Genomic DNA, 26852 nt, shown 5'->3' on the forward strand with positions numbered 1-26852 from the left:
ACTCAGAGAAGATACATTCAGTTTTTTATTTCGATAATAAAGACTTTTAAAAAAAACTCTGGCTCATTGTGCATGGGAGTGCCTAGCGACCGAAGGCAAGAATAAGAGTGACCGTTAAAGGCACATGATCATCAAAGCTTGCCAAGTGCATGCTATTAGTCACTGGACGGTGCACAGAGCAGTGGCTATGCTTTCTGCTGGGTAGCTAGGAGACGAAGCAGCTCTTGTCGGACCGCTGCTGCAAAAGAGCAAGAAACGCATAAAAGCAGGTCAGCAACGTTAAAGGGATGCCTCTACGCAACTTTTTTCTCTGTACAAATCAATGGTGTGGGCCTTTCTCACCGTGCAGATGTTTAGTATTTAGCAGCAGAAACTAGATTTAAAACAACATTTTGCTGCAAATAGATCTGAGTTGTGACACTGAAACCAAAAATAACTCTGTTTAGAAGTGAATAGTAGTGCAGCCTAGCCTCATTTGGCCTTTTCTAGAAGAAAAACTCCATTTTCAGTGAATGTAGTCTTTACATGATTAGGTCGCAACCCATCAATACAGGCAGACTTGAATTTGTCACCAGTATCTACTTCAACAAGTCTTTATAGTGTGCATGCGCATATTTCGCTGCAGGTACTTAATATGTTCTGCACCACAAGTTACTAAATATTAACCGTATCCTTTTCACATAAGAATCAGTTTAATATAATCATTAAAGTTGTGAAACTGTTGTGATAACATGCTATGCAGATTTCTGCAACACAAAAAGCACAAGACTACAACATTTAGGGTATACGAAATGTGTTGCACTTCAATGGCTGAAACGTACTATCTCAGATATATTTCTGTGCCTGGCTATAAGCTTCTAGTCTGCTAAATGTCTAACAACTCAGAGCTTAAAACATGTACAAGAAACAATGTCCCAAGCATCAAAACTCGGCTGTAGTATAAAAGTTCCATCCCTCATCACCGGCATATACTTCAAAGCTGCCCTTCAGTGCAAAGTACAAATACCCTCGTCTTGTGAACCCTCATAATCGACAGTAAAATCTGACAACCTCATTGGCTCCATTGCCTGTCAGAGCCATAACACTTGCCTGGCTTTAAACCCAAACCTAGTGGGTTGTTTTGTGGGGTTTAACATCCCAAAGCGACTCAGGCTATGAGAGATGCCGTAGTGGAGGACTCCAGAAGTTTTGACCACCTGGGGTTCCTTAACATGCACTGACATCGCACAGTACACTGGCGCCTTGCTTTCTGCCTCCATCAAAAACCGGCCGCCGAAGCCGGGATTCGATCCCGCGTCCTTGGGCACAGTAGTCGAGCGATGTAACCACTGCGCCACCCCGGCGGGGTCAAACCTAGTATTCGACAATATGTGCAGTAACTGACAAATTAACTCCCTTTGTACAAAGAATGGCACAATGTGCCCATAAACGTACAGAGAGCATGGAAATCGTCCTTGGAATTTTCATGCATGAGTAGCGCTACCAGTGGTGTTTAATAATTGTATTTTGGTGTTTAGACAGCATGCATCTGTTAAGTATGCCTGAGTTGGCAGTTACGTGTGCACACCTGTTTCTAGAATAGAACAAATATGCAACAGTATGGTCAAGCTGTCGACACCCGAAAAAACTTCAATTTAAACCTCCTGTCATATCACCTGCATTCATAAGCAACTGATACGATCCACGGCCCACCCATCAAGGCAAGAATTGCAGTATTTACGCAAGTTTGACCAGTGTTCTTTTTTTTTTTTTAACTCCTGTCATCTGTTCCAGGCAGCAGCTCCATTATAAGAACGAGGGTATGAATGCAGAGTGCCATTGTATTCTGTTGCCCTTCAAGACAATTACAAAACTCGTGAGCCGCTAGGAAAAGTGAACTTCTTGATGACCTTGAGGTTGCGCGGTGCTCAGTACTAGGAAGACTGCACGGACTGAGGAAAGAAAAGAAGGGCGACTGCGTGCAGGACTGGGAAGCTGCCCTACAAAAGGCTGCGCGCTTTTAGTGCACCAGAAGACACAGTTGCGCTCAGTGGTGTGATGCATATTTTTCAAGTGTTGCCTCGTAAACAACATCATCATGTCCATTCCTACCGAATTTTTTTGTGCATCGCTATTTCTCTTAGTCGTTATTTCTCTTAGGCTTTAGTCCGCTCGAACAAGTTGAGATTGCATCCAACATATATTCATGTTCATGGGGCGTAGAGCTCCACGATTGCATTATGTACGCGTAAATATGACACTTTCTTCAAAGCCTTCATTAATTTTAAGCTCACATTACTGGTTAATTATGCTCGAAGCAGACTTACCCTTGATGTCCTCCTGTTCGTGTTCTGGTCACTGCTGCAACAGGATATGAAAGCGCACAATTAGAAACGAGTGCCTACTTCGTAGCCTGCCCATAAAAATTCTGTGAAACATAATGTGTACATCAGGTACTATCGGCAGCAAATGTTTACTGGATGCAAGTGTACAGAACAAAATTCATTCTATGCTGTTATGCAATCTAGCCACCTGAAATGTTCCCAGGTATGAGGGCTAGCCATAAAGCCACAGGTGAACCAAAATTAATTAGTAAAATTTTCAGGCAATAGGATGTGCCAAAAGGAAAAAGTATGATTCAACAATCATGTTCTGCTTATGTAGTTTGCTGCAGCAAACCAATTTTTTAGTTTCGCTTTGTTTAACTGAGCACAGTAATGTTCAATTTTTAATGGATGTGCATTTGTTTACATATACTCGAAAATATTCGATGCGATACTTGCACATGCCAAGGTGTCTCGGAACAAATCTGAGACATTTGCCGAGAGGCACTCGTTTTTCTTCTGTATGTGTCATCTCTGCCTATTCAGTCTACTTTAATTTTTTAAGTGGAGTTTCTTGCCTCACTTAAAAGCCAGGAATGCATTCGGGGCACACTGGTTACAACCAGTTGAGGCAAGAGAAATCGGTTAGCTTATGGCATAGAATGCAACATCACCTACATACTACACAAGCTGCTGGCTAATAGCACTTGTTTTCTAACTGTTTAGTTGGGTCTGGTTTGGTTTATGGGGTTTAACATCCCAGAGCGACTCTGGCTGTGAGAGACTGTGCCCAATACCAGCCATCCTCTGGCATCAGATGCTCTCTCACCTTCGCTCCTTAAGATCAGCCTCGTACAGCGATTGCTGCAGAGCCCACGCCAAAGCTTCATCCTCAGACTGCAGGTTAGACACACTAGCGCGCTGGCTCTGGGCGGCACTGGAGGCTTTCTGCTGAAGTCTTGCCATTGCGGCAGCACTGCAATTCACAAGGTAGCACCCTCACTGGCCGTGCCAATTCTGAAGACCTGAACACTGAGCCATCAACTTTGCCAAGCTGGCGGCAGCGAAAATACTGCCCAGAATTCGCATATTTCCTGGCAAGATGGGAGTGCTCTGTATGAACACGGCAAACTTTTGAATCAAAGATGGACGCAGTGGTCACTGTACTTCTCCAGGAAGATATAAGAGTGGTTGACACGACACACATAGCAAAATAAACATTACCTGACTTGAGCCAATGCTGCGTTTGCAAATGCAAAACACCCTTTGAAGAAAAACACAACACAGCAAAAGAGAACAGCAACAAGCATTACCAAATTAAAGAAAGAAAGAAGTGCAAGTGCTTACAAGCCCTTCCACACAAAATACAAGACAGACCAAAACTGCAAAGTAAAAAATTAGAATAAGAAAGAAGAACACGCAAAATAGTATGTATAGAAAGTTTGAGTATGAACACCTACGGGCCTGATGAGTGCTGCTAGTCATCTGTCAAAAAAAAAAAAAACTGCAGAGTTGCCTTTGGCAGTAGTACATGTACATTCCAACTGCTCCGTAAAGTCCTTCCTTTACCAGCAGTTTCATATAGCAGTGGTAAGATTTGACACATGAGATGAAAATAGTACAAGGAAAAAATTGTAAGCAAAGTCAAATGGTGTGCTGTGAATGACAGCATGCCTAACAAAATTTGACCTTCTAGCACCAGAGTCTTCCTTCATGCCAGTGTTTGTTTGGGGCAACGACAGTCGGAAAACCCTTATGTTGTTCCATAAGAATTATGTACGGGAGGAGCTTCTGTATTTGTGCCTTAACAGTTTTGCGCTGATAGCTGTGTTCCATGCCTAGCAGCTTGTGGCCGAGACAGCTCAAGATGTGGCATTCTCAAACAATACTGTGCCATCACGAAATTATTTTCTCAAGACGTGGCATTCTCGAACAATATTGTGCCATCACAAAATGATTCTTCAAACTCAAAACTGTTTAGCTGTCACCACACTCTATAAATGCTGAAATACCTTAGTCTGGCCAAATACTTTGCCCTTCAAAGCAACAAATGCAGCCCCAGGGGTGAAGAAGAATGAGAGCAAGTATTTCCTCTCCCACTCCCTATAACCTCCCCCTTGTCTTTGAAACAAATCATAAGTTTCTATGTCTTTATGATCTGTTTTTATCCCACACTTGCTCAACGAATGTCACTGTAATATACATAACTCACATGGTGCGATACATTGTGGTAGCATATCCTTTTCACCATATCACATGAATGCAAATATAAAGTAGGAAAGAAGCCGCCAAAATGAAAAACAGGTCCAAGAGGTGCAGCGGTTTACGTTGTTACAGCACTATTGACAGAAGAGAACTGCCAGATAAGGTAAAATGTGTCCAGGTCAGAGGAGGCCCAGTTGTCCTTACGCAATCACAACAGACTCTTCGGAAGGCCAGTATCCAAGTAGAAAGCAAGCAACAAGCTCTGCCAACACTGAAACGAAGATGCAATGCAGCTAACCTTTTGATGACAGACAGACACAAAAGTTAAATGAATGACTAGGAGAAACACAAATCACATTCGTCTGAATGCATGAATAAACCCTCAAGTTGTCTTAGATATATACAGACCAAAGCAAACCTGCACCTACTTTACCACCCCTGTACCTGGTCCTGCAGTTTCCAAAGTGCTTATGTAAACGGGCTGCAAACTGGCTAAGCTGAAATATAGAGTTTATAACTTAAACTATACAAAATTTATCAATGCTTCGATGCCGCCCCTACTGAAGTACACATATTTGTGAACTCCATGTAACGAAACCATTGCGGCGGTTTATCCTGATATAACAAACTCACTATGATAATAGCTGGTATACTGTATTACTTTGGAAGTTTCACGATGAAACACAAACTGGTGTTAGTGGAATGTCTAGTCACAATAAGCAACCGTGGCTGACATATTGCAATATGCTTAAGAGAGGTATCTACACGGTTGATGCTTAATGTGATACTCTGCAGCTTTCATTTCTGCAATGTCATGCTACATGGCACAATAAGATTTCAAGCTCAAAGGCATTTAAGCATTAGCTCTGTATGTATGACAACATGGCCAGATAGAGCCGGAGGATTCATCAGCACAAAGAACAATAACTTGAGCTGTCCTCAGTGTTTCTTTATTCAGAATTGAAGGTGTCTGTGCCCGTTCAACGCCAGGTACTTGTTTGACACAATGATCCCATACTGACCGAACAACTTCAACCAAGTCTCTTTGCACAATCCCATTCCATATCTGATGTGATTACAATGTCTGTAAGCCCAACACAGCCCTATTAAATCTGACACCCATCTCTTGCTCACTATTGTTTCTGGGTGGCCCAATATATTACAGCAAGAGGAAATCCCCGAAATGGATGCTAAGCTCTACTCAAAACTAAATTAAAAAAAAAAGAAAAGAAAAATGCAAGCAATAATGTAATTGTTTTTGAAAAATTGCTAGTACTGTGACTTTTCCCGTAAACGTGTGTAAACACAGTTTTGCCAGGCTGTGCTCAACGGTCTAACTTGCTCAAGAGAGTGGATAAGCGAGCGTGTCAAGGCATGAGCAGAGCTCAATTCCTTACCAGACTCCAGCCTTTGATATTATTTAGAATAATAAAATAATCATGTTTCCATAATTCTGTCATTTCTGCTGGTCATCAGTACTGAAGTCTGCAAAAGCATCAAAAATGTGGCTGCTGACATAGTCCTGTTAAAAATGCTCAAACCCATTATTTTTCTTTTTTTTCGAATTTTCGGACAGAAACGGCCCTAACTATGGCTTCCAAAAATCATTTCCGTACTCCACACGGGGCCTAATGGAGCGTTCAGACCAAAGCAAGATGACTGCCAGGCAAGTGCCTGCTAGGTAAAGAACCGCCCTAAATGTGCTCAGCCTCAGCAATTAGCAGAAAGTCATTGAACCCTAAAGATGTCAAGATGTGCATGCATCACTACTGAAACAACTATTCCTTGGTTAATGACCTGCAACAACACTGCAACAACGACAGCTCTGGAACTACTATTTGCAACACTTGAGCAACTTGGATGTTCCCCCCACAGCTATACACAGCTATGCTCGTTTCTGTTCAGGACTATTCCCAGATGCACTTAATCTATCTTTCTTTTTTCTTTTTTTCATTTGAATGTAGAATTTTATTTTTTCAACACTATGCTACACAAAACTGGTTTGTGCAACTGTTGCAGCAGTACAGTTTCTCTATCTAATGAATTGCACCAGTGCGCTGCTGGTTGCAACTGACCACTTGCACTGCTTCAGCCAATCAGTGCATGCTTTGAGCCCCTTGAGGAACCGCAGCAGACATATGGAGCCAGGACAGCAAATCGATATTATGTCCATTGGCGGGTTCATCCCCAGCCTTGTATACTAGCCATTACGTATGGTGGCTCCTGTACAAAGTACACTGAGAAACCTGAGGAAAAGTGCAGTCGCCTTTTGTTCAATTTTTGTTTGCATTAAAATTCAACTGATTAGATTTCTTTTTTTTCATAACTGTGCTGATGAACAGATGTATTTGTTGCAAAAATTTTTTGAAGTTGAAATTGTAAAATGATTCCTGCCACTTGGTTTATACTTGTGATATTAATGGTGAGGTTGAAATTAGGTATTGAACGACTGTCACTGCTGGAGAGTGCACGGTCTAGCATCGGAGGTATCCATACAAAAAGAAAAAAGTATTTCCTTGAAATAATGACCAGTGGTAGCTGTGGCTCCTGCAGTTTAGTTTCTTTGGCCATTTATAGCTTATAAAACCTGTCTTTAGGCTGTGGTAACAACTTTGCTGCATGAAGCAGACCACGCAAATGGCAGAAAGAATGATTGTTCTTTCTGAAGCCGACGTCTTTCAAGCACAAATAAGAAATTCTCCAAGGTCACACACTGGATAATCATTTGTCTAGAAAGGCAATATGACAATGGTGCTCCATCCTGGCATTTGAAGTGTAACAATGATACTTGTAGAAAATTTAGCAAACTCACACATAGGAAGTATTCATACTGATGAAGAAAACCTATACCCAACAAAAAAACAATATAAACAGCAAGGTATATTAAACTGGTATGTTTCAGCAGGAAAGCTACAAACTAAATTGCCAGAAAAAAAAAAAAAAAAAAAAGAGCTTAGTCTGTTCAGATGGAAACAAAACAAAACTGAAATGCTGTACCTAATCATTATAAAATGTTGATTACATTATCTTGCAGAAGCATTTATTTTCTTGCATGTACAGGACCACAAAAAAAGCAAAAAAAAAAACAACAGCAGTGTCACATCAGATTGCAGGCAACTGCACATAACTTGCAGTACATGTGCACCCTTACCCTGAGGGTGACGTGCCCTTTCCTGTACAGTTGTGTTCATCTGGATACCTATGCTTCAGGCAGTGGTTGAGGCCACAATGTCTGCAGTGCACTGGAATCAGTTCTTTCTGCTTGCAACCCTTTGCAGAGCAGCGATTGACATAAGCCTGCATTAAAAAAGTCAAAATCTTTTACAGATGCTGACGAATTTCAATGACATAAGGGCAGCTTTGGCCAAAGAGCATCACAGCACAAGGTATTTTTCTTTGCTCAAAGTAGGGAGCAGTAGTAGTAGTAGTAGTAGTAGTATGTAGTTATTTATTGAAAAAGTAATTAAAAAGGAAGTGAAAAGATGTTTGCCAACCCCAAAACCACCTGAATTGGGGTGGCCGAAAGAAAGGGATAGCGAGAAACAGAAAGAGGAAATCGAAGGTGAGCGACACTAAGAAAGAACAGGGACAATTAAGGTGGGCATCAAAGACCATTTTCTGAGCCAGGGAAATGCTAGCGCCAATTGCATCACAGGTGGGTATCTGGCAGCCCTGCGGATTGAGCCCTGCAGATTGAACCCTGCACCTCTCACATGCAAAATTACAACACACAACACACGACTAGAGTGGTGAAAAGCGAAAGCCAGAGTGCCGCATTCTGCTACGCATTTGTTGCGAATGTGGCGGTGAATGATGCTTCAAGTAAAGAGAGTGACTACTGTTTCACATTCCTCCCTTCCTTTATGGCATGGTACATGTGTGCGCGGAGAATTGTGACAGATGCTGCGCCTTTTCTATCCTGTAAATCAGTTTCAAATGCCGCTGATGCCTGCTGTACTAACGCCTCCTAGGCATCTGGGTCTGCTTCTGTTTGCTATGTGGTGCGGCGTTCGAAGAAGCCAGAAATGAAAGAGCGCACGGACGTCTAGATTGGACGCTTGGTGGGGTCAGCTTCGTATATGCATTAATCGCCTTGTGAAGTCATGACCTGTCGTGACGGTACATTGTGCGCCCTTTGTTGAACACAACCAACATTTCATTGAACACATTAAATTTCACCGGCGTTCTATAATTCGTCTACAGGAAAGGAAAGGCGCAGTATCTGTCACTCGCGGAATCTCACTATCATTCTCACTGTAGACAAGGGAAATTATGAAAACCATTTCACGATCCCAGGTGTGGTGCAGTGGTAAAGCGCTGGGCTGGGGATCCAAGGGATGGGGGTTCGATTTCCCGGTGAGAGAATTTATTTTTTAAGTATCAGAGCCACCGCAAAAGCGTAAAACTTTTCCTGACGACAACAATGAGCCATCAAAGGCTTTTGACTTAAAACGGGACACTGAAGGGGGGTGGTTCAATTCCCTAGGACAGGTCTTTACAATGTGAGCAGCAAATGGGAATTGTCTGAAAAGAGCAGCCCTATATGCCATAGTTAATAAGGGCACATGAATACTGTTTGTCGAATTCTTTTATTATTTTTCTGAAACAGATTACAGTGCACAGCATGTGTCACTGGTAGGGTACATCATTATTTGTCGATTTTGTGCAAGTACTAAATTTTTGTGAGACATTCACTTACAGCAGCAAGTAACATCTTCATGAATGATGCAGTGAACAATGTCCACATTACAGGTGCACCCTTCACAGTCACGAAAAATTCCCACACTAGGTTGCAGATTTCACAACTTTTGAAAGGCTATTGCTCATGTTTAACCCTGCAAGGATATGTATTTGGATGGCACATGATGGCAGCGTAACTGCCAGCCAAGGCAGCGCACAGCTAGAAGCAATATGAGAGTGAACATGGGGGCGCGTAGCTTTCCCATTCCACAAAGCACTGCCACCAACAGAAGATGGGAATGGTGGCACCAGGGGAATGCCTGGAAAGAGCAGCCGATCAGGCTTACTTTGCATGCACCTTTACAACTAATTCTTATCACATTTGGTGGCAATGCTTTGCAAAGCGTGGAGGCCGCGTGCTCCCGCCTTCCCTCTCATATTGCTTCTATAGCTGTACATGGGACACACCCAGCTTTTCGACACAGCAAGGAACAGCACTGACAACAAGCACATACCTTTCGTTTTGCTTGAGCTGGATCGGACTGGCAGTCACGATCTATGTGGCTGCTGACAGCCACATCAGGTAGATCACCTCGCCGACTTGGTACAGGGCGATTGCAGAGGGGGCACACTGGCACCTGGACGTCTTTACTAATACCAACAGTGCAGCCGTGGTGCCGATACTGGAAGTGGTCCTTACTGCAACATTTGCCCCCGTCCCAAAAAAAGTTTCCGCTCCTGTATCACACCCGTGGCAGCGATATTTCGGGCACATTGCAGCTACGTTTCTGAGACAACGATCCTAATTTGAAGGCTCTCTGCTATTGTTTGAAAGGAAGCTGTAAAACTACACCTGCATTTCAGCATGCCATTGTCAACAACAAATGGTGTAGTCTGCACAAAACATTCCTAATGACAGCAAAGCAAGCGAGAGACCAGAGCTCTTGTGGCCAGTTTCAACAACACACACACACACAAAAAGAAAGAAAGAAAGAAAGAAAGAAAGAAAGAAAGAAAGAAAGAAAGAAAGAAAGAAAGAAAGAAAGAAAGAAAGAAAGAAAGCCGTCAAAGCGTGCCAACAGCCGTTCGGTTCGTGGGAAAGTAAACACCGCTGAAGAGCACACAGCGAGCACTGAATAATTGCGCTATGTTGCTATGCTTCAAACATACCAGTAGATTTTTCCACAGGCGTCACACTTCACAGGTAGAAAATCTGAAAGAAGACACAGCCCCTTATTTGTAGCATCAAACAGATGCTAACGCGCACAGAGTTTACCACTGCTAGTGGTAAGTAGTAAGCAGTGCTTACAGCTCAATGCCATTTGGCGATCACATCACTTACCTAACCTCTTGCACGAGCTCTCGGAGCAATGCTTGCCTAACTCGGGAAACTCCATAGCAGAGGTTTGACTTTTCCAATCGCTGGCTACTGACGGGCGGACACTGACGGCCAAGAGCGCCAACCTAATTGCACAACAGTATCCGCAAGTTGCACTAGCACACCTGCAGGCGCTGTCTCATCGGTCTCGCATACACATCACGCTCCGCCTTCCAGCGGAAGGCGTCACGCACGACGTCAGGCACGTCAGGCCAGGCGTCAGCGTCACAGCTCACAGCCATGAACCATGAACCTTCGTGCCTTCTTTCCTTGGTCGCCTTGGTTACGCGTATAAAATGCTGGAGACATTTCTTGCATTTATTTTAATTTTTCGAGGTGTCGTGGCGCCGCTGTGGGTTATGTTCTAAATACTAGTGCGAATAACAAATAAACAAAAGCATGACGTCATAAAAACATATGCTTGGCGCGGATTTCGATTTTTATTTTTTGTAGGAGAAAGAAAAGGCCGTCTACGACGAAAAAAGAACGCCGTAACTGCCGTAACTGTAAGGGTCTACGATGCCGTAAACAAAGGATCAGTTCTCTATTACCGATTCGCCCAAGCACTGTTCTGCCTCAGTTGTTGCTGGCCGTCTCTGTAGCTTGTTTTTTAATTAAATAAACAAGGCCTTGGAATGAATGCCCCAGGCCCATTAAAGCAGGGCTTAAACTCAGGGGGGTCTCGGGTCTGAGACCACCCAGTAATATTTAAGAGAGGTCACTCCCCAAGCTTATGAATACAAAGCAGGAAACCATTTTTTGTTCTTTTCAGTGGTGTAATCGGAAGATTTCTTCTCTATAATTTCAAAAGTTTCGCAGTGAGTATTAATAAGAACCAGTAACACGTTTTCGAAAACCAGATATGTAAAAAAGTAATGATTTCTTCGCTTTGTATAAAACGATTTGCAAAACAGGCAACCGGCCGCTTTCTCTCTTTCCCTCTTTATTTCACTTTGCACCAGTGCTCGAATCACTACAGACCCCCCTCCGATGGCGCCAGACTTGAATGTTAGATGAATGTTACCAACCAAAACTTTATTAAATAGTAAGATGTACATTTTATCAACTCACTAATATAATTTATTATGCAGTAGCAACTTAATTCCTTTTAGGTGATCTAGGCCATGTGGGATATATATGTCGTAGCAGCCGACATTTCTTGCAGTTGAATGTTTCGAGCTCAATGGTATATCACCACGTCCTTGTCAACAGAGTGGACACATGCATGCCACGTCCCAAAGTCATGCTCGTGATTTTTCGAGGCAACGGCCGGGGCTTCAAACGAGGGCGCATGGGCCCCGTCTGTTCGATTCGCATTCGCGCCTCACCGAACCGACGAAGGCTGGCAACTGCCCGAGTTGGTGCAGCTTTCTACATCATTCCTACATCATGTGCTACATCAGTGTCCAGCCATATGTCACCAGAATGGCAACTACTACCTGGCATCCAGAGGCATGCTCGTAATTTTGTAACGAGAGCACTTCGCTACCCTTCGCGCATTTCGCGGTGCCAGAAAAAGAGGGGGAGTGCACATGCGCCAAAACAGCTAAGACCGGTGGCGGTGTAGTGCTGCCTCCGCTGCCTGATTGTTATAGGTTGTTATAGGAAGGGAAAGGCGCGGTAACTGTCTCACTTGTTTTCTGTGGACACCTCAACCGCGCTGTAAGGGAAGGGAGGAAGGAGGGAGTGAAAGTGGAAAGAGGAGCCGTAGTGGAGGGCTACGGAGTAATTTCGACCACCTGGGAAGCAACCCCCGCTGCCTCGTACGGACAGAATAGAAAATAAAGAAAGAAAAAGAAGAGGGGGAGAAAGACGCGCGCCGCAACAGTCGTCGTCCACCACCGAAGCGGTGGCGGGTGCAATGACGGCCTACAACAGATGAAAATTCGGTGGCAGGCTGTAGCCCCCGCCGCAAGCGGCGGTGACCTACCTGTCCCAGCCCCATCAGGGCCAGCAGCAGCCACCCTCCGTCCCGATCCCACGGCAGCATGCCGCAGGTGCGCCGAGTGTTCTGCCGCTGGCTGCGCTCGCTACAGAGGAGGATCGAGGGTAGCGAATATGGGTAGTTTCTGCACTGAGTGGATCAGGAAAGCGTCTGCCAGAATCGCATGCTCACGGCATAAAAATGAATTCTGTCTAGAATGGCAGTGAGCTTTGATTAGTTCAACAGAACGTTGGAATTGTGTTCGATGCAACGCTCAGTAGCTCGCAGCCAAAGCTTTCGCTCCACATTCGGTTCAGCAGCGTTGAACCCGTCAAATAATTTTTTCATGGTTGCGATGCTTCACAAGGGGTGGGGGTGCAATTCAAGAGGCATGCTAGCGATTTTAACGCGATAGCGTTACAGGGGACGTTACGCCGAAAACCGACATCGGTGTGGTGAGCAAAAAATACGGGCATGTCGCAGCTGCAGGTGGTAGCTGGCAGCTGACATGACGCGCCGAGCACTGATCATTGTTCGATGGTTTGTGCGACTGAACAGGACCGCATATCAGAAAGTTTGGAGGGGTTGTACGCTGCTTATTTGAGGTGGGATGGATGAGAATCAACCTTCCAGTGCTCTTGCATTTGGATGCCGAAAAGTTCACACGGCTTGGTCAGTGGGGTTTTATGCTGCATCGTAACCTTAAGCATAAGTGTCCCTCAATTTTTGTTTTTAGGGCTTAAACGTATACACCGCACAATTTTAACGCTCTCCTGCCTCATGCACATACGGTCGCGATTTTCAAGGCTGCGAGGCTGCAAAACGCCGACGGGCATTTTTTTCGACATGAAGGCACTATAATGACATTAACCCTAGCAACCAACGGACTACTCTATGCGAGCCCCAGAAAGGATAGAATGTCGCAATCCCAGTACATTTTTCAAACATTTCCAGACCGTAGAGACGGGACATATAGGAAAATAAGCAAAAGAAAAATGGCCCCATTAAGGATACAGAAAGGGAAACCGGGCACTTTAGTCTTCAAAAAAAAAAAAAAAAGAAAAGAAAAGAAAAACAATTCGCGCTACAGGCCACGGAGGCTTTGTAAGGAACGGTCGGTGATCGAATCTATATAGGCACTTAGCGTCTCGTGTGGGCTGTCAGGCGGCGGCCGGTATGAAGTTTTCTTTCCCTGTGCTTGCAGCCTCGTGGAATATCGATCATGTACTATCGCGCACCCCTGCCTGTATGGGTTACTGCTGAGGCGATAGGTGGACCGCGAGCTGCATTTTTGCTGCTCATCGTACCCATGGTACCACCGGCGCAGGCTAGTGCTTTCCGTATGCTATCGCTCACATACTGGCAGATGGAGTGTGCCGTATACACCGAAATCGCCATGTTTTTCCGCGTGAATGGCAACACCAAATTACGGTTGCGTCGTAATTAAACGCAACTTTCGATCTGTTTACTCATGCTAGGCCCAACTGGCTAGACAGTAGACTTACGCCGATGCCGTTCAAACCTGATCACTGGCGGCTGTTTCAATGGAGGCGAAATGGAGAGGTGTCCGTGTCCTGTGCGACGTCATCCAGGTGGTCGAAATTACTCCACAGCCACTACGCACCTTCCTCTCCGGTTTCACTCCCGCCTTCTTCCCTTCTTCAGGTGTCCACGGAGAAAGCAACATACTGTGACTAATTCATATAAACTAATCACTCAGTTAAAGGTCATTTCCAAGCGCAGTGCTTCCAAGAATGGGGCAGTATCTGTCACTTTTATTTGTGGACACCTGAACCGCACCGTAGAGGTCATTTCCAAGCCTGATTTGGCCTTCAGCTCTGCAGCGAGAAGTCGAACTTCTATGCAAGTCTGCATTTTCGCCAGTCATGGCTGTTATAAGTGGGCTTCAATGAATGCCATTTTGAAACAGTGGTGACAACGAAGTTACGGCTCCTTGAACTGCCAAAGTACGGCACTGCCAAATTGTAGAGCAGCGAGTTTGTAGCAATTTGCACAATTCCAATTTTACACATCTCGTTCACTCGAAAAGTGACCGCTGGCGATGGTACGTGGTGTCCAGAGAAAATGTGCCCGTGAAATCTTATCAAAATTGTGATGGAACTGTTCCTTGCACAGAGTTCAGGGTGCTGTCATATCATTTCGCCTTCCATTCAGCATCCATCTGCTTGTCAAGTAGGCGGCTAGTCTGCGATAAAAATTTGGACCCACGACATGTAATTCCATTTGTATTCCACTAATTGTAAGTGTAGGTGTTGTCCATCGAGAAGCGACACAGAATGTGCCTTCCTTTCTCCAAAAACCAACCCCCTCCCCCAAAGAACCACAAAATGAAAAGCCGGTGTTAAAGATAATATCACTTCAACTCTTAAGGCGAAGCCAAAGCATCCTCCAAATATTTGTCAGGTTGGTGCAAGGGAAGCTCACTGGATAAGCAAAACAGCAGTTGAGCTATATCTCCATATTCTGCATGTTGCTTGCATGCACGAAAAGCCTGGTCAATTAGGCCAAACATGCAGTTTTTTAAAATCACAGCTTATTAGGACACAAGGGACAAAAAGAATACATATGCACAGGGCAGGATTTGTAAAGTATTCTGTAGCCAGTGGCCACTTGGAAAAATCAAAATGAACCTGCAGTGCATATATGTGGTGAAAAATGAAACAAGCATCAGCATGTGAGCAAATATAGACTAAACAAAAATGAACAAGTACTAAAACATGTTTAATGGTGGGATGGCAAAACAGTTTTCAATGACATAGAAAAACAAGTTTTGTAGCTTTGTCGATACCTGAAGATCACACTTTAAGTGGGGCCATAGAGTTGTACAATTTTGTAACCGCAGTTGAGACAATCTGCTGTAACACATCATCTCCTTCACACTGAACTTCAAGGGTCCTCAGGTTAATATGTGCACTTTTATCATTAACGGTGACCATCATCCTCTCTCCCTTGACCACTTTACCAACTGAGTCTTCACCAAACATTTCTGCCAAAGTCTCCATGAGGCATTCTGTGAAATGCATACGATCCACTTTTACGAGCGATGAAGGAAGGGCCTTGCTTGGAACGTTCGAGCACTGTGCACGCAGGACAACTGTAATGACAGCATCAGCAAAGAGGTCATTGACGGGACTAGCGTTCCATTCCAAAACCACCATGCTCGCCGACTCCTGCACAACTGTCACTTTCCCAAACACACGCAGTGCCTTTTTAGGGCCCTCCACAATTTCGACGTCACCGGACAGTTGATTCAGGAAGAAATGAAGCATCTGGAAAAATGAACAAATACAATTAGAATTCAGCTTTATTTCCCATACTGATATCAATAATACCAAAGTATATTGAGTTCTATTTTCTAACAGAAAGAGTAATTTAAGAGTGGCAATCTGAACTAGATCTAACGACTATATTAATACGTGGCTACATGAACAAGAATTCGCTCCACAACACAATAAAAGAATTTTCAATAATTCCAATAAGCAAGTAGCTTAAGCTTTCTGCACCTATGTGTTAATTACAAAATAACAGCTGCCTTTGCAGTTGACAACATGCTCCTCTTCTATATGTCGACTATCCCTAACCATACTTTTTGCTACTCTGGCAGGAAGTTTTGGTTATATAATAATTTATGATAAGAAAAAACACACAAAACTAAACACGATTTTGAATATGCGTACACAGAATGTGTGGCTCTTGTGGTTTGCACATTGCCTCTTCAAAAAACATGCACACACAAAAGCATCCACGCGTTCAGTGACCTTCAAACTACTCGTTATGAGCATGCAGGGGGGTAACCAACGTTCGACTTGATATTGGCATGCTTTGTACATAAGAAAACAGGTGCAAGTGCTATCAAACCAACACATGCACTATTAATGATAGGCACTGTTCATTGTAGCTAATGCTTCAATGTATAATCAAATCACAAGTTTTAAGATGCATAATTATTATTATGGCAACCAGAATGAACAATCAATGCTTAAAGCCATATAACAAAATGTCACTAAACAGTGCCATAATGTGAGGTAAAAACTGAAAATTTCAAGCAATGACTATACCCATGATCAAGCCCTTGAAAGCTACATAAAAATCTTGAAACAGTGCACTAAGCATGCAATCAAACAAGCTAATTAAACTAGTCATTTTTCAGTCTTTTGTATTCTGCACCTGCAGAAAACAAGATAGTTATATATGTTCAACAACAATGCTCACAAGAATATCACACAAGGCTAACGGAGTGATAAAGAATCATTTGTGATACCTAATATAATCGAAATTCTAAGGCAAATAAGCTTTTTCAACCAGGGATCCTATATAAATTTCCAAGCAGAAGTCGAAAAACATTATTATAAAGCACATGGTAGCATGCATTACTAGAGAAATATCAGAAACGTAAAGAAGACTTTCACTGTATCTTTACATATTTTGTAATTTCACATGCTTTTAATTAACCCTGAACTCAAAGCAGCACTAACACAAAAAATTTGAGCTCTTTTTTTTTTTACTGCAAACTGACCCAGTAACCATGGTGTGTGACTTTACATCATTCAGTGGAAAACAAATAATTATTCATTATCATAAATTATGGCTTTCAATACAAAAAAGTATGCCCAGGTCTTCCATGGCACTATGGTATCCACAGCTCACGATAAAAGTTCTGGAGGGTATTTAAGAGCTTACCTATCGAAGTCAGAAATATGGATATGAGCACAGTATTTTTCAAAACCAAATCGAACATTAATGTGTAGCTTGGCTGCTATCGAATCTAATATGAACAGTAAAGCTATAAACCAAATTGACAAATGAATCAAAACAGTGACACGAACGAATAGAATATGAACAAAAAATTTTTTACAGGTATTTCCGACTATTGTGAATACTCGTACTGAATATTTGGAAGCACTAGTAGAGTGCTAGCTGCAGCAGTGCAGTTTGGTGCTATAACTAATGGATTTACAATTGCAGCTATAAACAGATGCAATACCAATCTAAACTAGGGGGCACACAACACTTACTGCGAAGTAGTGAATTAAGTGATCATGTTATGCACATTGGAAAACTATCATTCATACTAATGACATTAGCAAGTACTATAGAGGTGTTTTTATGAGTATTCGAGTCAAATTGAAAAGCTTTGTATGGTGCCCACAATTTAGAAATAATTTTTGAAAAATTATTTTGCTGGCCACGCACAACCATTTAGGGCGACACCTTCCAGCGCACTCCCTCCCTGATGACTCCATCAGGGCTTGCTCATTGCGTTCACTCATTGAATGCTTCCCAGTGAGGCGGAGACTGGGCATGGTACAGCGCCATCGTGACTTGTTTTCTTCATTTTTCTTAATGCACAAATAATTGGCATATCATTTCATTTCATTTATTAATACTGTCAGCCACCATAAGGGGCTGTAACAGGAGTAGAAAATACAAAACGAAAAATGAGCAATATAGAACACGATGAAAATCAATAGTCAATCAAAAATTGTCTCTGAATGCACACACAAACAAAACAAAAATGAATTACACAGAAATCGGAACAACAGCCATCCTACACAACAGCAATAGAACCTCATCATCCTGTGGTAGTGCCATAGATGAAATTTTCTAAATGGCGTACAAATTCAGATAATGATAATTTTCGTCATCGTAGAAAAAAAAAAAGTGCTGTGGTGGCCATTCAGATGTTTGTGCCCACAAATGTGGATACCAGTAATGCATGTTGCTGCGCTAGTTTTGCACTCTTAAACTGAAAAAGGACCTGGCAATATATACATGCACAAAAAAATCCAGGAGACAACAGGCAGGCACCAATTTACAACTGTCTATTTTGAAAGAAGCACATGTATTTATAGCATCGAGCTATGCCCACTTTCATAATTTCTGTGCCTTATTGTTGCTGACACTTATCGCACCGCATTATTGTGTCTGCATAGGAAGTCAAACTCTGCCGCTTAAATGTTGGCTGGCGCATCGCTTGCTTGTCATTCGAAATAAACAGTTGGAAAGTGGCGCCTGTCAGCCATCTTGTCTTTTTGTGCATGCCCATGCAGCATTAGGTCTTTTAATTTGAAAGTGTGGACATGGTGCCGTAATGACGAGAATCTCGAAGGGGCAATTTTCTGGCCTCAATGTGCCAGTCTGGGGGCGTGGAGGGGTGCAAGTGCAGTATCAAATGGGCTTTTGCTGGCAGGAATTAAGAGCCATACATACAAAACGAAAAAGTTGGATGATTGGAGATTTCTCTGACAGAAACTCTTCCGACGAAGCAGAGGAATGGCAAGGTGATGACATAAGCTCAATGATATTGGTTGGTTAGTTGCGCATCATTAACCGAATCTGTAATCCTTCATTTAGGGTCCAAATACTGGCATCTCCGCAATTTCGGTGACCGTAGCAATTCCCTGCACTTCGTCGGCTGTCAACATAGATCCTATCCCCATGGTGCCAAGTATATTCCAAACGAAGTGAAAGTCTGGCCCTCGCTGCAATCTTTTTAAAATTATGTGTGCATGCAAAATTTCAGCCTGTTTCTTTTGTTTGTTTCATGTGGGGCATATTCTCCTGTATAAAAATAAGACATAGAAAGAGGGACAGAATTGGATAAGCTAGAGCATAAAGTTGGCCTCAGTACTCTGCAAGTTTGGCTTGCAGCAAGCACTGTGGGATTCGGGCTTTCCGCAGCTGCCCTTTGCACAGCCGCCACTCGTTCCCCTGTTGCTTTCCTCTTTCCCTTTCTCCCGTATCAAGTGGTGGAGAGGTGTGTGGACGACTTGTCACTGGCGCTCGGCCACAGCTCCATCCTTGCGTCCCGATGGCTTTTCTCATGGGCGCCTTTTGGCGGGTGCACGGCACCGCTTCAACGGCCACGCTCGCGCGACCGTCCGAGTGGTGCCGAGAGAAAGACCCCTCCGAGACATTGCAAGGTGCGTACGCCACTGTTCTTGTCTGCTGGTCTTTGTCCGCGCAGACCAGTGTGTACTCGAGTTCACCCACTCCGGGTCGTACCTGAGAGTGCAGCTCGAGCCTGTCGATCGTGATCCAACGATCTGCGACAAGCATACCTTGCGGTGATTGCCCACTCTCTCTCAAAGAAACCCTTTGGTCACTATGAGAGAGAGATCGCAACACGCCCTTGCGTGCTTGTGGCGCGCATTTCTTGTCATTTATTGCATGCAGCGGAGCCTTGCTCCTCGCGCGCTCCTGGGACGTGGTGACTGAGTGTGTACCGCTGAAGGACGGCGTTGAATAAACATCTCCTCTGTGAACTTGGAGGCTTGTGTCATTGCAGCGAAGCGCTCTCCTTCCTGAGGAGGTTGAATGCGCGCTCCAGTGTTTCAGTGTACGCATAGTGACGGCTGATCGGGGCTTCGGCTCGCGCGACGCTCGAACCCGCGGTGGTTGGTGGCCTATGCCCATGTAGAAACCACAGCACGCATAGAAAATGTGAAAATGCTGATGCAAACTCTCATTTGAGTTAACCTTAAGGAACCAAGGAAATAGTTCAGTTCACTAAACTGGATATCTACTAGAATATGAAATATTATAGTATACACCGAGTCAAAATTATGAAATCTCGTTTATGGAGTCACATATGTTGACATATACAAGGTGTTTAACGGTGACATGCTGCCTTTCTCATTGAAAAAAAAAAAAAAAAAAAGAAAGAAAAAAATTATTTGCACTGGTACTTTGAAGTTAAGAAGTAGTAAAACTCTCCAGACATTTCCATTTTTGTGCACTTCTGCCGGCACGACTTATTGCTGGTGCACAAAATTTCGGAACCTTCCAAGGCATCCTACAGCCTCGAATAGAGTTACAGGGTTTGAAGTTGGCTCAGCCACTGCCTCTATCATCGCACTCTTGTTCAAGACAAATAGCGGACACAATTTCCGCTGCCACACTCAGCCCAGTCATCGTACGAAGCATTGCTATTGGCATTCAGCTGGTGACTGATCTTTGTCCATATCCCAGGGCGGATGACGTCATTGTACTGTTCCCCTTACCTGCTGTTTCATCGTAAGGGTGGAAACAACGGATTTGCATGAGCAGTTCTTAATTGTAGCTGGTGGTACTATGCCAGCGCTGCAGAGCACAGAAATAATTTGAACCGATTTCAGAAATAAGCTTGGGTGCACCAGATCAGTTCCTTTAACTGAAATTCATCTAACTGAAACATTTCTGCATAAAATACATAGAAAATCTGCCACAAAATTTCATATGTTTGATAATCTTAAATTTTCATTTAACCAACATTCGTAGATGTGGGAGTTTACTGTACCTGGAAAGATCCTGTGTAGTTGATGCTCATTCGTTGTCCCACTGTGCTCATGACCATGTCGGTGTACTTTCCAAGGTCTCCTGGAGCAAGCAAGTGGTAACTGAAGTTCCGCTTCACCAGCACACCCGACAGTTGACGTCCTGGTTCGGGTGGCTCCACTGCCAGTGAGCCCATGACTTTGGTTGTCTTCTCACCACGAAAGTGCAACTCAACAGCCTGAGTGTTGCGAGGGTTATGCACTTCAATTCGTGTCTCAAGGTCGTCCTCATACTCACGCACAATAGCTGCCTTTAGGCGCCCCATCTCATTCTGCTCACCGTGCACCAAGACAATGTGTGGTGGCTTCAGTGTCCGGATAAACTCACTTGTTTGCTGATAGTCCGTATGTGCAGAGAATGAGATGTAGTCGACGCTCATCTTGAGTGGCAACTTTTGGCCTACCATCGTAGAAATCTCCTCGGGCTCGGAGAGAATAGTTTTGGCCAATGTTCCTTCAACACAGTAACCCGCGATGATAACACCGTTTTTGGGGTCCGTACACCAGCTCTCGAAGAGCTCTCGCGAGAGACCACTTTGCATCATACCCGGACTAGCCATGACGACACACGGACCGATGTCCTCAAAGTGCTCGATGCTTTTCAGGTTCGAAATGTGCTTGAAAACAAATGGATTGTTAATGGTTATTTGGCGTCGGATTCGCTCGTTCATGGCGTTCACGTACGTCTGGTAGACAGCCATGCACTTTTTGGCCAACGACGATGCGTAGTAAATTGGGATGTCGTGAAGCTCTGGGTGGTTGGACCAGTACTCGTCCAAAATAAGCAGCAGCTCCTGCGCCCGGCCCAAGGCGAACACAGGAATGAGGCAGCGGCCGCCGCGGTTAACGATGTCGTGCACTAGACCCGTGAAACGGGCCTCTCGCTCTTCGCGCTTCTCGTGGATGTGAGTGCCGTATGTGGACTCGATGATAAGCACGTCAGGGTGAATGTTGGGAATTTCAGCAGCCATCAAATGTCGATCTTCTTGCCGCGAGAAGTCGCCTGTGTACAGCACTTTGACTCCGGCTATTTCTATCATGAACATAGCGGCGCCAAGAACATGGCCAGCATTGTAGCACCAAAATCGAATCCCGTTCACCTCCTTCTCTTCATGGAAGTTTATGGTTTCTATCTTTTCCATGCTTGCTTCGAGATCAGCTTCTGTGTAGAGCATCTGTTCTGTCCCTATGTTGCTGACTTTAATGTAATCGGCCAACAACCAACGGTAAATAGCCTTCGTGGCATGTGTCATAAAACACCGACCTTTGAATGTGGTCTTTAGTAGAAACCAAGGTAGGGCACCACAGTGATCCAAGTGAAAATGGCTCACAAGCAGCAGATCTATCTCATCGGCTTCAATGAGATCGACGTAAGGCAAGGCGTCTAGGCCTGACATGCCGGGATGTATACCGCAGTCCAACATTATACGTTTGCCTTTAAACTCGAGCATAATGCATGACCTTCCCACTTCCTGACCGGCACCAAGTGGTCGTATCAACAGCAGGTCATTTTCCTCAGCAGGGACTTGAGAATCCGCCTTTCTCTTTGGGCTATCGCCCGGCGCGTCCATAGCAGTCGCCATGTTTGAACACAATGCAGCCGCGTGATCGCGTGCGCTTGTTGCCCCATATGCAGGGCGACGGGTATTAGAGGAACTACGGCTATCTAATTTCGGTTTCGTTATTACTGGGTAGACCATAAATATATCGCTTTGTTTCTTTGGCGAAAAGACCTACACAGTAACATTTTGAAATATCTAATAACGAAGTGTCAAATTCCTCTTTCCTTGGACGTTGTCATTAAAGTTTCAACATTTTTGACACGTATCAATTAGATATTTATTTAGTTACTTGTTTCAACAGCTTCTCCACAGGAAAAATATATTATACTAAATAACCAAATACGGCATATTCGACATTTATAGGAATCCCGTAGAATGCTTCTTCCAGGAAAATTGGAGAATAGAGCGAGGCCGAATTTCGCGAGGAAACTGCACACAGGTCTCCAGCATTGCTTGTTTGTGGTACTTGCCTGCATGATGCAGGCTGGCGACAACGTCGAAACTAACAGTCCAATGAGTGACACCGGTGGCGCCAGCTCATTTTATTTGGCCAACTCTGCCAAATAGTTCAGTCGAAGGACAAGGGAGGTGGACATAACTTGCGGAAGTAAGGTGCATTCAGAACTGCTGAATCAATAATAGCCATCAATACATAAATTCGGCAGAACTGCACTAAACGTGGAAAATTTTGTATGTGCAAGCAAAACAAAAATTATTTTCAGAGCGTAACCTTTAGCTGCTACCATATTCTACAAGGTCATTGACCTGCACAAGCTAGGTATGGTGCATGCGCCGTTTTAATCTGTGCTTATCATAGAGTTTCTTACTCTATGGTGCTTATATTGTGCTTATATTATTGTCATAGCTACAGGGCTTTATAGCTGCGCTGCAAAAAAAAAAAAAAAAAGGCAGGCATAACCCGGACACGGGTTATGCCTGCCTAATGTCGCGGAGGCACTCTTGGTGTCCGGGGGATGGGGAAGTGGGATGTGGGGAGGGGGGGGGGGGGGAGATCGTCTTGTCGTCTTGGCCCGCACCAAGCAAACAGCCCGGTGAACGTCGGCAGGTCGGTAGTCCGGTGCGCAGCCTCCGGTGCAGCAGCGCTTGCGGGTGTTCCAGGAAGGACTGCTGGTGACAGCAGGACACTACGGCGATTGGGACAACCGCCGCAGCAAGAGGGGACCGCGATAGACTGCTGCCAAGGCAGCAGTGCGGCGGGTGGCGCTGAGGAGACCGTCCGTAGACAGCGCGCCGAGGCCCGCGAGCAGGGAACCCACGGGAAACTGTGTCGCTGGAGAATCCGGGCGGCAGCAGGGAGGACCGCTGATTTACCTCTGCAGTGGCAGAGGTGCGGCGGATGACGCTGGAGAAGCCGCTGGCAAGGCGGCACGTCGAGGGCCGTGAGCACAAGGCCCACGGGAATGCTGGCGAAGCAGCGGGGGGACCGCACGAGCGGCAGGGGACGCGGGTCCGCGGGAGACTGGCAGTGGCCAGCAGGGCGCAGTGGCCGCCGCAGTAGCCATGAGCCCGGTCCAACGCAGGGGCGCGCCGCAAACGTGGAGGCGACGAGGGGGGTGCCGCGGGGAAATCCAGGTCACCGGCACAGCACTGGGTCGACGCCTCGAGGGCGGAAGGGGCGCGCTGTGAGGGTCCGGTGATCCTGGAGTCGGTTGCAGCACTGGGTCGCAGCACTGGGCGCACCTCGCACGCAGCAGCTACGAGGTGCGCGAAGGAAGTCACGGGTCCGGGGCACCACGGCAGCAGGAAGGTTGGCAGAAGCCAGCGAGATGGGGACGATGACCAAGGGAATATGCACCAGCGGGCTGGAGCAGGGAGGACTGAACCCCCGGAGGGGGCGAGCAGGACGCACGAATACGTGAGGGACGGTCAAGGCTGACGAGTGCGCGGAGAGAGCGGGAACGCACGAGCTCGCCGGAGCGAGCGCCGCACGCACCCACTCTCGCCGAGCTCTGTGGCCCGTGCGAGCCATTCGCGTCGGCGTCGCAAGAGGAATCATTTGCCTTCTCGCCCTCGTGCAGACGTATTTTCTGGAATCGTGAAGAACCCGCGGTCGGCCTGTTAGATCGCGCCAGCATCGTCTGCGCGCACTACGCGACCATGCAGACGAGTCTGTGTGGCAGTGCCCTGCTGCGTCGTCTGCTGCCATGGACAACATCATGGCGGATTACCCAGCATGCATCGCTTCATGCAAGCTCCCTATAATACCTATACGCCCCGCACCATAGCACATTGTTCTCTGAACAGATACTTCGATGAACGTGGTGGCTCTGCGTGGCGATCGGTCATGCGGCTCTTTCACAGGCTTTTTCCCATATGAGCACAAAAAGGTCACATGGCGCCTCAGAAGCGTCTTTTGTAGGCAAAAACCTTATAGTATAGGGCTTAATATCAATGTCCTTTCTGAGAGTCCGTTGAAGAATGCCCCCCCCCCCCCCAAAAAAAAAACAACAACAACAAACAAACAGTGCATCACGGCAATACACACAATGATCTATAGTTTCTGGCTGCTGACACAGGCGACAGTCAACTGACCATGGCACAAAAGTCCCTTTTGCACGAAGCCACGTTTTGACAGAAGGTTGATGTGTGAAGTTTAAAAAAGAAAGTCTTTGCGGCTGATTGTACATACATTCGTTGAACCCGCTTTAAAGGCCCACTGTCCACCCTCCGGTCGAAAATATTTTCTTCCCCGGTGACTGTGAGACTTCGCCCCTAAAACGCAAGGCCGGAAAATGTTTTTGAAAAGAGTAACTAATAACGCAGTTACAGCCACCGCAATCACCCGATTCTGTCATGCCTCTCTCCTTCCGTTACCTCGCAAAGGTTTTTCACTCTCCTGCCCGAGGTCGTCTAGCCTCCGCAACACAAATTCCCCTTCCTCCTCCGCGTTTGGCGGGAGGTGGGGCGTGGCTCTCCGCGAGCGCGAAAAAAAAAAAAAAAAAACGGTCGAGGGAGCGCGCGCCGCTGGATTCAGTCTGGCCGTGGCGAGGGAAAAGCGCGCTGCGAGCGGTAGACACCCATCCTTCTCCCGTCAGTCAGCGAGACGGACCAATGGACGTCGTTCGCGGTACGTACGTCATTATTGGAGCCCGTCGAGCCAGCGCAGGAAATGGGGAAGCTGGCTTCCCAAAGGAGAGCATGAGAGAGCTTTGAATTGTATTTTCGATGCTTTGCGGCGCGCGTGTCACTGTAGCATTTTGCACAGACTATCTCCGGTACCTGATCGAAACACTGGGCTCCTTTGCTTAAAAGGGCCTTCCCTGGACAGTGGCCCTTTAATACACTATTGTCTAGAAAGGGGAGGTAAGGCTGCCAATAGATCGGTACAGGAAATAATGTCTCAATAAGAACCTTTGTCATCTGTCTTCTGGATAGACTGTATAGGTATTCCAAGGAAAACCGTACAGTGAGGAAATGGAACGTTTCGGCAACTTCCTTAAGAAAACCCCACAAAGGACCCTCACTCCTATGACCAGTGGGCGCGAACAAATTAGGCAAATGGGCACTTAATCGTCTATTAAACATAGCTATGAGGAAGGGATGGCTTGTGTTTTCAAAAAAGAAAACCTTGAAACAAGCCGATGAACAAGTGCTGAAGACTAGCTCCACCAGCCTCCAGAGGGAGAAACAAATTATCTCGACGCATAGGCTCCCATTGAGAGCACCACACAAAAGTAGCAAACATTTTATACACGGACTGTACTTTGTTTCTTGCGCAATGCAACACCTGCAATACATAGATAAGCTTAGAAATCAGGAAGACATTCCAAACTTATGCTTGTGCAAATTAAGACAGCTCCCTACCCATCCATGCCTGGGTTTGTCTCCTAACTAATGAGATCTGAGAATCCCAGTGGGGCCCACTATTGCGATATTGATGCAAGGGAACCCCCAAATACTATAGGTTTTCGGAGTCCCACCTGATGCCGGCAAAAAATTTAGGCTTTGTACCCCAGTGACCTAACCAGAACCCCTTTGATTTATCTAGGTTAAGAGACGCACCCGAACTATCATAAAAACACTCAGTTACACGCAAAACCTCGGTCACACTCTTTTTATCAGTACAGAAAAGGGCAATGTCATCAGCATAAGCCAAAACCTTAATTTCACATTGCGATAGTAAGAAGCCACGAACTGCTTTGTTTTTGATGATACTACGACATAGGGGCTCAAAATATACGCGAATAGCAAAGGCGATAGAGGACAGCCCTGTCGAACAGATAATTTGAGAGGGATCGGCTTGGTTAAGTTTTGATTAACAATCAGTCTTGTCGTGGCCGCTTTATAACATAGTTCAATGATCCTCGGCCCGGTGGACCCTCTCCTAGGGGCTGGAGCACCTCATCACTTAGGAGGACTGGGAGGCCCTGATGAGCTCTACGGACCTGGTTGAACAGAAAACCGTCACAAGCCAGGTTGCCGGCGTCATGGAACTTCGGGACA

At 45.3% G+C, this 26852-nt stretch overlaps 2 protein-coding genes across 3 annotated transcripts; both read right to left on the reverse strand.

Moving 5' to 3' along the window:
- Positions 1–7: 7 nt before the first annotated feature.
- On the reverse strand, positions 8–10805 carry LOC146190994 (AN1-type zinc finger protein 2A). Of its 2 annotated transcripts, none has more exons than XM_084601417.1 (7): positions 10531–10805; positions 10359–10401; positions 9704–9887; positions 7660–7805; positions 3133–3279; positions 2307–2340; positions 8–235 (listed from the first exon to the last, which is right to left on the reverse strand). In XM_084601417.1, exons 1-7 carry the CDS (start codon positions 10583–10585, stop codon positions 206–208), a joined length of 639 nt encoding a protein of 212 aa, XP_084457543.1. In that variant the 5' UTR covers positions 10586–10805; the 3' UTR covers positions 8–205. The 2 variants fall into 2 exon arrangements, with proteins under 2 accessions (XP_084457543.1, XP_084457542.1); XM_084601416.1 differs by having other exon boundaries at positions 8–238; positions 10531–10800.
- A 4406-nt stretch (positions 10806–15211) lies between these two features.
- On the reverse strand, positions 15212–22441 carry Cpsf73 (cleavage and polyadenylation specificity factor 73). The gene is made up of 2 exons (XM_084601423.1): positions 20790–22441; positions 15212–15780 (listed from the first exon to the last, which is right to left on the reverse strand). The coding sequence occupies exons 1-2, from the start codon at positions 22407–22409 to the stop codon at positions 15307–15309; spliced, it is 2094 nt and encodes a 697-aa protein (XP_084457549.1). The 5' UTR covers positions 22410–22441; the 3' UTR covers positions 15212–15306.
- Between the last annotated feature and the right edge of the window lie 4411 nt (positions 22442–26852).

This window comes from Amblyomma maculatum, chromosome 4, assembly GCF_055883805.1.
Source record: "Amblyomma maculatum isolate TAMU_Amacu chromosome 4, ASM5588380v1, whole genome shotgun sequence".
Taxonomy (NCBI): Eukaryota; Metazoa; Arthropoda; class Arachnida; order Ixodida; family Ixodidae; genus Amblyomma; species Amblyomma maculatum.

Bases quoted from the DNA above. Each gene is read 5' to 3' on its own strand.
- Cpsf73 (XM_084601423.1), bottom strand. From the start codon at position 22,409: ATGGCGACTGCTATGGACGCGCCGGGCGATAGCCCAAAGAGAAAGGCG. The intron at 15,781-20,789 runs GTACAGTAAACT...TCATTTTTCCAG, and splicing joins ACTACACAGGATCTTTCCAG to ATGCTTCATTTCTTCCTGAA.
- LOC146190994 (XM_084601416.1), bottom strand. From the start codon at position 10,585: ATGGAGTTTCCCGAGTTAGGCAAGCATTGCTCCGAGAGCTCGTGCAAG. The intron at 2,341-3,132 runs GTGAGAGAGCAT...ATCCTGTTGCAG, and splicing joins GCTGATCTTAAGGAGCGAAG to CAGTGACCAGAACACGAACA. The intron at 239-2,306 runs GTAAGTCTGCTT...GCTCTTTTGCAG, and splicing joins CGAACAGGAGGACATCAAGG to CAGCGGTCCGACAAGAGCTG.